The sequence below is a fragment of the Haliotis cracherodii genome, unplaced genomic scaffold (assembly GCF_022045235.1).
Source record: "Haliotis cracherodii isolate W230 unplaced genomic scaffold, xgHalCrac1.p SCAF_9, whole genome shotgun sequence".
Classification (NCBI taxonomy): domain Eukaryota; kingdom Metazoa; phylum Mollusca; class Gastropoda; order Lepetellida; family Haliotidae; genus Haliotis; species Haliotis cracherodii.
The window spans coordinates 15,855,428-15,866,861 of record NW_027266343.1 but is presented as its reverse complement, the minus strand read 5'-3'; the positions used below and the strand labels follow the sequence as shown (position 1 = coordinate 15,866,861).

Sequence of the window (11,434 nt, the reverse complement as noted above, 5' to 3'; positions counted from 1 at the left end):
TACAGGTGCGTATAAACACCTGTTTAACGGTTGTACAAAGCACCACTTTCGTTATTTAAAAAATATGTACAATGTGGTGCAATGGGCGTAATTAGTATCAGGAGATTGCTGATGAAACGAAGCCAGCATGGTCTCCGGTTCAATCGCATCTCCATTGTTACACAATAATCTTTATCTGTAAGTTTTTTTCTAGCCATATGTTCGTTGAAATGGAAAAAATGTTTTGATAGAAATAGTTAATTGTATGTTTTCAAAAAACCGACACCCAATTCATTCACTTTTTAGTCATTATGTCTGTTATCGATGTCCAATTCTCTTAACTGTACGTTTATCCTTACCTAATGAACCAGATGGTAAGCATACTATATATAATGGGTATTAAAATAGGGTTAGACCAATTTCACGGCACCGCAATGAAAACCTTTGCCGTACAAGTTCTTTTGCTAACGCTCTTCATTGCGTTGTCGGGTAAGTGTTTCTTTCATACATTTTATGTACTGTTGTTTGTTTGTTTGTTTGTTTAACGCCACACTGAGCAATATTCGAGCTATATGACGGCGGTCTGTACATAATCGAGTCGGAACCTGACAATCCAGTGGTGGACATCATGAACATCGATCTACGCAACTGGGAAACGATGACATGCATTAACCAAGTTATCAAACCTGACCACCCGATCTTGTTAGTCGCCTCTTACGACAAAGGAAGTCGCCTTTTGCGACAAGCATGGGCTGCTGCAGACCTATTCTTCCCCGGATGTTCACGGGTGTTTTATGTACTGAATTAGATTTTGATTGAAATGTTAGGCGAACTAATGCTGCCAGAGTTTAGTATTACATGTGCAGAAACGCACACAGTGTTTGACAAATTGAATATTTATTCCGTGGATTTTAAATTATAGTCAAATGAGAAGCTGTCCGCGACTGTATTTAGGTTTAAATGAGTCACATTTCTCTTGGTTGGTGTATGCATAGTATACTTATCTACCATGATATAGTATCACAAATATTACCTATGAACAAACATCTAAGATGTGAAAACTAAGAAAATGTTATAAACTATCAAAATGTAAATTATTTAAAAAATAAAACTTATTAATATTTGTTTTAAATAAACAAAGAAAAAGCTTATTACAAAAAATTAACTAATCAGGTTTATGTAGCCGAACTAGAAGTTCATTAAAAGGCAGCATCTATATACATGTACAGGCGAACCTGTAATCTATTCTGACCATGAGGCTAACTTTGCAATGAGCGTATTGCATTTAAGTAACTTCCTTTTAAACTATACACAATGCATTAGGTTCAAAGGGATTAAATATAATACATAGTATTACGTATTTGCGCGTTTGCATGAATATTTGCAAACAAATTCAACAAATATTTTCTAAATCACTTGTGTGGCAATATTTGTTTTTATACTTTCTTTTCATATTCCTCTTCTCGAAATCAATATATTCCGAAAAAATATATTAAGCGAAAAAAGAAACTTAAAACAACATTTATCAACATTTTTATGTTTCGAACATACTTTCCATGAACATTAGGAAACGGGCGTAAAATATCTGTTGCTGGCATATATATATATATTCGTTTATGGTTTGAATTCGCAAGAAAACGATAGAGTTAATGAAATCTTGTTGACCATTTTTCACATACATCATATAAGCGTTCATCAAAAATGAATACTTTTGAAACACCCGTTAACCTGCCACTATCTTAAAACCCTCTAGTCGAGTACGCCCGCATGTTTAAGTGCTCACCACATTATTTTGAAAGCAAAATCAGGTAATTATAATGATTTGGAGTGTGTATGCTGGAATGTATTTGAGGCTATACGTGCGTGAATGCGCACATCTGTACGCGCGTGTGTGTATACGTGTGATTGTGTGTGTACGTGTGATTGTGTGTGAGTGTGCGTGTACGTGCAATTGTGATTGTGTACGTGTGAGTGTGTGTGTTTGTTTGTGTGTACGTGCATTTCTGAGTGTGTACGTGTGATTGTGTGTGTGTGTGTGTGTGTGTGTACGTGCAATTGTGAGTGTGATTGTGTGATTGTGTGTGTGAGTGTATGTGTGTGACTCTGTGTGTGTGATTGAGTATGTATGTGTGATTGTGTGTGCAAGTGTGTGTACGTGTGATTGTGTGTGTATGTGTACATGTGATTATGTGTGTGATTGTGTGTGAGTGTATGTGTGTGACTGTGTGCGTGTAGGTTTGAATGTGTTTGTGTGAGTGTGTTTGTGTGTCTACGAGCGATTGTGTGTGTATGTGTACGTGTGATTTTGTGTGTGTGGGTGTATGTGTGTGACTGTGTGCGTGTACGTGTGATTTTGTGTGTGTGAGTGTGTGTGAGTGTATGTGTGTGACTGTGTACGTGTACATTTGATTGTGTATGTGTGAGTGTGTGAGTGTGTGTGTGTCTACGTGCGATTGTGTGTGTATGTGTACGTGTGATTTTGTGTGTGTGAGTGTGTGTGAGTGTATGTGTGTGACTGTGTGCGTGTACGTTTGATTGTGTATGTGAGTGTGTGTTTACGTGCCATTATGTGTATGTGTACGTGTGATGTTGTGTGTGTTAGTGAATGTGTGTGACTCTGTGTGTGTGATTGTGTGTGTAGTTTAGTTTAAACATCTTTTTTTCAGATTGAAATGGATTGGGAACAAGTTATCCAACTAAGGACTCTGTCTCCATTGTGTGACCCAGTGCGTGTACGTTTGATTGTGTATGTGTGAGTGTGTGTGTCTACGTGCGATTGTGTGATTGTGTGTGTATGTATGATTGTGTGTGTACGTGTAATTGTGTGTGTATGTGCGTGTACGTGCAATTGTGATTGTGTACGTGTGAGTGTGTGTGTTTGTTTGTGTGTACGTGCATTTCTGAGTGTGTACGTGTGATTGTGTGTGTGTGTATGTACGTGCAATTGTGAGTGTGTACGTGTGATTGTGTGTGTGAGTGTATGTGTGTGACTCTGTGTGTGTGATTGAGTACGTATGTGTGATTGTGTGTGCAACTGTGTGTACGTGTGATTGTGTGTGTATGTGTACATGTGATTGTGTGTGAGTGTATGTGTGTGACTGTGTGCGTGTAGGTTTGATTGTGTGTGTGTGTGTGTGTCTACGTGCGATTGTGTGCATGTGTACGTGTGATTTTGTGTGTGTGAGTGTGTGTGAGTGTATGTGTGTGACTGTGTGCGTGTACGTTTGATTGTGTATGTGTGAGTGTGTGAGTGTGTGTGTCTACGTGCGATTGTGTGTGTATGTGTACGTGTGATTTTGTGTGTGTGAGTGTGTGAGTGTATGTGTCTGACTGTGTGCGTGTACGTTTGATTGTGTATGTGAGTGTGTGTTTACGTGCCATTATGTGTATGTGTACGTGTGATGTTGTGTGTGTTAGTGAATGTGTGTGACTCTGTGTGTGTGATTGTGTGTGTAGTTTAGTTTAAACATCTTTTATTCAGATTGAAATGGATTGGGAACAAGTTATCCAACTAAGGACTCTGTCTCCATTGTGTGACCCAGTGCGTGTACGTTTGATTGTGTATGTGTGAGTGTGTGTGTTTACGTACGATTGTGTGTGTGTATGTGTGATTGTGTGTGTACGTGTGATTGTGTGTGTGAGTATATATGTGACTACGTGATCTCTACGTGATTGTGTGTGTGTGTGTGCGTGTGATTCTATGTGTGTGATTGTGTGTGTGTAAGTGTGAGTGTGTATTTGCTACTGGTGATATTTCCGTATAAGGTATAATTAGTGCATTAAGCTGTCAAACATACGTCTGATTGAGAGCCATTGTGCATTTAATAACTTTAAGTAGAGAAGAACAATAAAACAGCATACGAGGAAGAACTTTAGGAACTGAACTGTTCCTATGTTTTCTGTACAGAGGGAGGGAGAAGCAGGTCGCCATGCGCCCGTCTGTCCCGGCCCCCGACGGGGAGGAGATACCCGCATCCCGCAAACAGTAACAGGTATGTATTCGACACAGAGTTAACCCCGTTTATCCCGACACTCCTGACATAGGGGCGGTACTACACCCCCTGATTCAGTAATTCGGACCTGGTTAATCCAGACACATTTTTCTTCATGTCTTTCCACGTAGAATTGGACATATTATGCACATGCTTCAATCACAGTAGTTTCTTGTCATAATATCAACGTACATTTTAATGATGATTTGGATTAAGACAGCGTGGATGACCAGCTGAGGCAGGTTACAGGCAATAGGGTCAACTGATCGGTCATAGTTCCCAAGAAGCAGAAAAGAACACCCGTACTCGGTATATACACATTTTGTATAGCTTGCTTCATGTTTTGTGTGTGTACTCCATCTTTCAGTGAACACAACCATCATCAAATATATAATCTGTTAATGGTAGTGAAATGGGGTTCAAAGTCGCATTGAAGAACAGTGCACGTTTATAGTGACGTGCATGTGTGTGTGCCTCAGTGTACCCTTGATACACCCCAGTATATCCTCCCGCGTTCTTGAGCTGAGAATGATTATTATTATTATCATTATGATACCCAATTCAACGGATGGGGTAGATCAACCATACATTATCCGCCATATGTTGAATGACTATGTTACAGGCCAGCTCCGGCCTACACACAGCCCTACCGAACACCTGACAACTTGAGGAACCCCTGGAGGCCGGCCGGAGCCCCATTTCGTCATCCGGATATCCACAGAGGTAAATAATCACTAATCCACGGTCAAATTCTTTGAGAGCAGACAAGGAATGTTTGTTACACTATGAAGGTATGGTCGCCGATAATGGAGTAATTAGCCTATACAACTTTGGCCCGTCTTGGCCCGGCCCGGCCCGACTTTTAGGCAGGGTTTTTTACGAAACAAAATATATTGTCTACTTGAGCCCTTTCTGAATATCGAAATGAATTTAATGACATCAGCATACATCAACATTGCTTCTCGGAGATATCTCACACATCCGTTTTAGAAATGTCCGTTTGTCGCATAAGTTGTCAGCTGATAACACGTCCCATTTTAATTCTGGAAAACCAATAGTCCAGAAACTCTAAAGGTATTTACAAATATAAACATGCTGTTTCCATGGGAACATACTAAGGAAGAAAAAAGAAAAAAAAGGTTAAAAAACTCAATATTTACACTATGTCGCCCATGGGCCAGCCCATGGGCGAGAATATCTTCCTTTACTCAAAACTCATGTTTTTGTTTCGCAAATACATAAATGTATTTCTTTGAAGTATCATGACACAAAATTTAACTCATTTTAACTTAATTCAACGATTTTATAGCGATACTGAAATATTTTGTCCATGGGCGAGAAAAAGGTTTGGCCCATGGGCAGGACCATCGGCGAGAATATTTTCCTTTACTTAAAACTCATGTATTTGTTTCGCAGATGCATAAATGTATTTCTGTCATGTATCATGACACATAATTTAACTCATTTTAACTTAATTAAACGATTTTATAGCGACACTGAAATATTTCGCCCATGGGCGAGAGGAAGGTTTGGCCCATGGGCGAGAATATTTTCCTTTACTCAAAACTAATGTTTTTGTTTAGCAAATGCATAAATTTATTTCGTTCATGTATCATGACACAAAATTTAACTCATTTTAGCTTAATTCAACGATTTTATAGCGATATTGAAATATATCTCATGAGAGAGAAAAGGGTTTGGCCAATGGACGAGTATATCTTCCTATACTTAAAACTCATGTTTTTGGTTTCGCAAATACATAAATGTATTTCTTTGAAGTATCATGACACAAAATTTAACTCATTTTAACTTATATTAATTCAACGATTTTATAGCGATGCTGAAATATTTCGCCCATGGGCGAGAAAAAGGTTTGGCTCATGGGCAATCCCATGGGCGAGAATATTTTCCTTTACTCAATACTCATGTTTTTGTTTCGCAAATACATAAATGTATTTCTTTCATATATCATCACACACAATTTAACTCATTTTAACTTAATACAACGATTTTATAGATATTGATATTGAAATAATTCGCCCGTGGGCGAGAAAACGGTTTGGCCCATGGACGAGTATATATGTTCCTTTACTTAAAACTCATTTTTTTGTTTCGCAAATACATAAATGTATTTCTTTCATGTATCATGACACACAATTTAACTCATTTTAACGTAATTCAACTATTTTATAGAGATATTGAAATATTTCGCCCATGGGCGAGAGGAAGGTTTATCCCATCGGCGAGAATATTTTCCTTTGCTCAACAGTTTTAGTGTCGCAAATACATACAGATGTGTCTACAAGCATGACACATGATTCAATTCATTTAAACTTAATTCAACTAATTTGTGGCGTTATTGAAATATTTCGCCCTTGTTTTCGTCAGTCCCTCTAAAGCATTAACTAATTGTGTGCAAAGTATATTGTATTATGTGAAATATACTTTATATTATATCATTACATCATATTACTATTTAAAAAGGGCCTTTGGTTGGATGTTTCCTTCATAGAAGTTTTACTAATTTCACCTTTTTTACCTTTTGTAGCGATCTTTAATGAACCCGGCCTTAACTCTCAAAACGTTTTTAGAGTTTATCATACGAATTCATGCGCGTGTACTCCAATTCATTGGCGTTATTTTCCACAACATTTAAGTTCAGTTAGTTTCTTTTTCAATTCCCATTTTATGTCTCGTTGTTACATCACACTGGGCAATTAAGTGTGTGAATTGGGTTTAACGCCGCTTTTAACAGTATTCCAGTTATATCACGGCGTCACAGGGCAATTAAGTGAAACTAGGTATGCAATATACAGGTACGCTTGCGCGTAATTTAATGGTAAAATGGTCTTTCATTGCATAACGTCTGGCTGAATATCTCACATTTTAACGAAATCTCGAAATAATTGTTTAATTATATACGGTGTCGAACTGACAAATGGAAATTATGTTTAATTGAGTGTTTATTATGGCACGGGAGCAACTTTTAAATGCATTGCCACTGTTGGAATGAAAATGGTAACTGTTCAGAAAAATAAAACAACAGTCTTCTTAGGATAATTCTCATATTTTCATTAGTACGTTGTATCTAATTACAGTGTCGGCCTTATTTACAGGTGATTCTACAATACCTGCTCTTGTTCAATTACAATCTACCCATATATATATTGTGGATACATGTATTACATATTTTCATTATTTTGTGGATATATTAAGCACAAAGACAACAGGTTTATGAAAGATGAATTGGTGCTTTGATATACTCAACGAATCTTGTATTTTCTCCGCGATCCTGATGTGTATCATCGTTCAATGGGTCATTCATTAAAAGTATGTTGTGAGGCGATATCAAAGGCGCCGCCCAATATACACAGTGTCGTCCGGTGAACTACCACCCCACCCTGTCAGTAAGACTTATGTAATCGGTACACACATATCTTTGATGCGGTGTCAGTGTGGAAAGAGTTTGAATTACGTCCACTGGCCACAGAAATCCTTAAAGTATAGTAACAATCAACAAGGCCAATGCCGTACTTATAACCTAGTGACGCACTTAACAACGGCTGTCAATCTGTCTGCTACAACTACCATACCATCATCCCTGTCACAACTGGCGTATTAACGGCTTATTCAAAATATTAATTGTAAAAAGTTCGCTAACAGACTAATGTATGCAGTCCTCAACTGGATGTTACATTCCTGATATCAGCTAACGGCCCTGAATTCCTCGATGGTTTGTTTGTTAGTTGTTTAACGCCGCACTCTGCAATATCCCAGCTATATGACGGCTGTCTGTAAATAATCGAGTCTGGACCAGACAATCCAGTGATTGATATCATGAGCATCGATCCACGCAATTGGGATACGACGACATGCATCAACCAAGTCAGCGAGCCTGACCACCCGATCCCGTTAGTCGCCTCTTACGACAAGCGCAGTCGCCCTTTTACGCCAGGAATGGGTTGCTGAGTATCTGGGGTCCATTGACGCAGGGATTTGTGTAAAGTCATTCCGACAGCATACAATGCCAACTCAAAAATGTCTCCTCAAAGTAATATAGTACGGTACTTTGAGTACATGTGAGATTATACTCTGGTTAGGGAGATGTTTAATCTATATAACGTGTTATTATTCTACCTAACAATGTATTTAATGAAATTAATGGAAAACAAACTCAACGGTTAAAAGGTTTCATTGAAAAAACTACTCCTGTTCTTGACTAATAAAACACCTGCAACCAGACACATATCAAACGCAACTTACAAACACAATAATAATCTGGTTAATCTGTATCATTGAACGAGTTGGAGTACCTTACTCTGCCCACAGATGACAGTATTGGGCAGCTCAGTAATTAGTAGGTAAAACCAGGGATGTACACTGGTCACACTTGACTGGTCTGTCAGATGATTAGGTCGTCTGACAATTGGGAGTGAACCATAGCAAGTACAGCGGAATACCTGAGAAACTAGTTGCTTTTATGGGACCGATTAGTTTTATGATCACGGGCCTCGGCACAAGCGTGGTGTTGGAAGATAAGTTATACATGTACATCCCATATGGTAACTGCTTTTCATTATTCATATTCTAAATTCATTCATAATACCACAACATTTTAGTACTCCTTGAAACTTTACAATGACTTCAAAATGTACAATAGAGTGAAAGAGAACAAATACATGTAATATATTGCGCATTATTCAATCACTGTCTCTTTTAACAGCCGCTACGTTTGTATCGTAGGATTGTACAAAGAAATATTTTGTCTGTCCTTTTGCAGATTTAGCCTCAGAATGTGCTCATTCGAATTAGGAACTAAAATAATTGCATATCATGAATATATATGATACAGTTAAAAGTTAATTGTGCACTGTAGATGTATTCACTTTAAAGTCGTATACGACCTTCGACTTTCGCGAGCGAGTTGAATGATCCAGGTTAATTGGAATGAAGACAGACAGACAGATATTTACGTCTCACTGTGTCTACGGGCATACATAAATACATAGATAAAACCATTTAAAATATACACACGCCATTCCTTTTGGAATTATGAGAGACTAAATCTAAAATATATACAACATAATTAATCTAAAAATGAAAAGGTACAAAAAAATACAATAGCTAAAAATAGATGCACCCATTACTATGTGCTATATAAAAGACGACGCCTGCGTTCGAGTATTGCATAAGTGGTTTTGGCAACAATATTTACTAAATCAATAGAGGAAAACAAATAACATAGTTTATCAACATCACTAAAATCATAATAACTTTCATTCATCTCATATGCAGTACATTCCATGGCATGTCTCAGATCATCATATACAGGACATTTCAGTATAACGTGAGTCTCATCTTCTGTCTCATTACAACACAGTGGGCAGATACGATGATCTACGGGGAGGTTCTCATACCGACCAGTCTCTATTCGGAACGGGGGCGACCCCACATCTAAACTGAAGTGTAGAACGGGTTATAATGGTTTGTATTTGACTGTGCCCACATCCTGGTTGTTGTTGTTATAAGGGATGAAGAGCTTCAGCTCATTGCATTTTTTGGTTACATTCTGTCTGACTAAAGTCGACATGTGCAGGTGAACTCTGTTCAATTAGTGTCGGAAATGCCCATAAATTTGAACTCCGGACAATAATAACCTAAGAGTAAATCCACGTGCGTCTGCCTTTCTCCTCGTTCACCTTCGTAATCCTTGATCATGCCAGAGTTCTGAAATTCAGTGATAATGTTGCTGAACAGTAGATATAATCTGATGGACGTATTGTGCAAAACCTGTTTGACACTATGGGTTCCATGCCCACTAACACTGGGAGGAGTCTAAGCTGAAAATGTTTGGTCCTAACCGCCCCAACATCTACAAGTTTGTAAGCTTGTAGACATCATTAAGAAGAATGATGCTGAGCCCTTTCTCTAAATTCATGCCGGTGGCAGGCTGCCAACAAACAGAAGAAAGTATCACAACCCCGACACAAGTGTGTTCAGTCAAACACTGAACTTAGACCGGCAGAACAAAACTACAGTTGAGTATGCCGATGCTGTATCTCAACCGTGTTGGCCTGTAAAACTTGTTTGAAGATATATGTAGACCGTAATCATTAAGCATGCTAATTAAATCCACAATCATGTGAGACCGTATCTTAATTTGTTCTTGCACTGTGTCATATCGTGTATTTCATCTGTATATGTGTAATGTGTATGTATAAATGACTGCACTTATACCGCATATTCTGCAACAGACAAATTAATCACCTTATTATTGTCTCTCCATTTACCATGGCTGACTGCAGTAATACCCTTTTAACAGTGGACACCGATTACAGTATACATAGAGGCTTTTTGTTCAAAAAGCAACATGCAGGAAATTATATGTAACAATTCACTGTATACTACATGTTTGAATGTTATCACTTTTGCGTTCTGAGATACAGGGATGTGAGTATCTTCTACAAGTAACAATACATGTATACAACAAAATACAAAACCCTCTGCTGGAATATTTCGTGGAAATTATTCGATCAAGTTAAAATGACTGCGTGACTAGACCAATCAACTATTTATACCCCATAAAAGAAACTGCCTTATTTCAGGAACAGTGTTTTAACATGATATTTGAAATTTCCAACTAGCAGATACATAAGAGACAGTGACTACCTGTACGTAATCCGTAAGGTGTAAAAAAACTGAAAATCATATCTGTCGGAAACCCATTAAATTACCAAGTTTGATTAATTACTATATTTATTACAATGCAAATACTTTAGTGATTTTTCAGAGGAGAGGGCATACACACAAGTATATTGCTTTCCTGTGTGAATGCAGGTTGTACTTGGCATCTCAGTTCTCAGCTTCATACCGGTTGTATATCTGAATTTGGATAAAAATATCTTGGTCTCTGGTTTCATGAGCATCTTGACCTAAATTTTACAGTGAAGGAGCTAGCCAAGTCAGCCAGTCGTGCATTGGGTGTCACCATATTTAAATTTAGGTCAGTTGGTGGTTTACACTATAGTGTTTATAATACTCTCTACGAAAACCTTGTGAAGCCTATTTTATCGTATGGTTCAACCATCTGGGGAACTAAGGAATTCAGATGTATCAATAACATCCAAAACAGAGCATGTCGCTTTTTTCTCGGTGTGAGTAACAAAACCCCGAATGTTGCAGTCTGTGGTGACATGGGTTGGGTGTCCTGTCTTACAAAACAGTACATTGAAATTCTCCGTTTTTGGCGTCGTATTAATTATGTTCAGCATTCAAGACTTGTTTTTGCAGTTAAAAGATGGTCTTCCAATTTTAGTAAATCATGGTACAGTAAAGTTTTATCTATCGTTTCATCTTCGGAGTTGCCTGTTTCTAATATTTATGACATTTCGCCATGTGAATTTGATCTTTCAAAACAGGGTTTGATCTATGCTGATTATATTAACTGGTTTACCCAATTATGG

General features: G+C 37.9%; 1 protein-coding gene across 1 annotated transcript in view; it reads left to right on the top strand.

The window, feature by feature from the left end:
- The first annotated feature begins 387 nt into the window (after window positions 1-387).
- The window catches only part of LOC139452624 (salivary peroxidase/catechol oxidase-like), a 33,888-nt gene continuing 22,841 nt past the window's right edge, over window positions 388-11,434 (top strand). Inside the window, exons 1-3 of the mRNA XM_071234159.1 lie at window positions 388-468; window positions 3,887-3,971; window positions 4,594-4,694. Coding sequence (XP_071090260.1) covers window positions 414-468; window positions 3,887-3,971; window positions 4,594-4,694 — 241 coding nt within the window. The 5' untranslated portion in view covers window positions 388-413. The remainder of the gene's footprint in view (window positions 469-3,886; window positions 3,972-4,593; window positions 4,695-11,434) is intronic.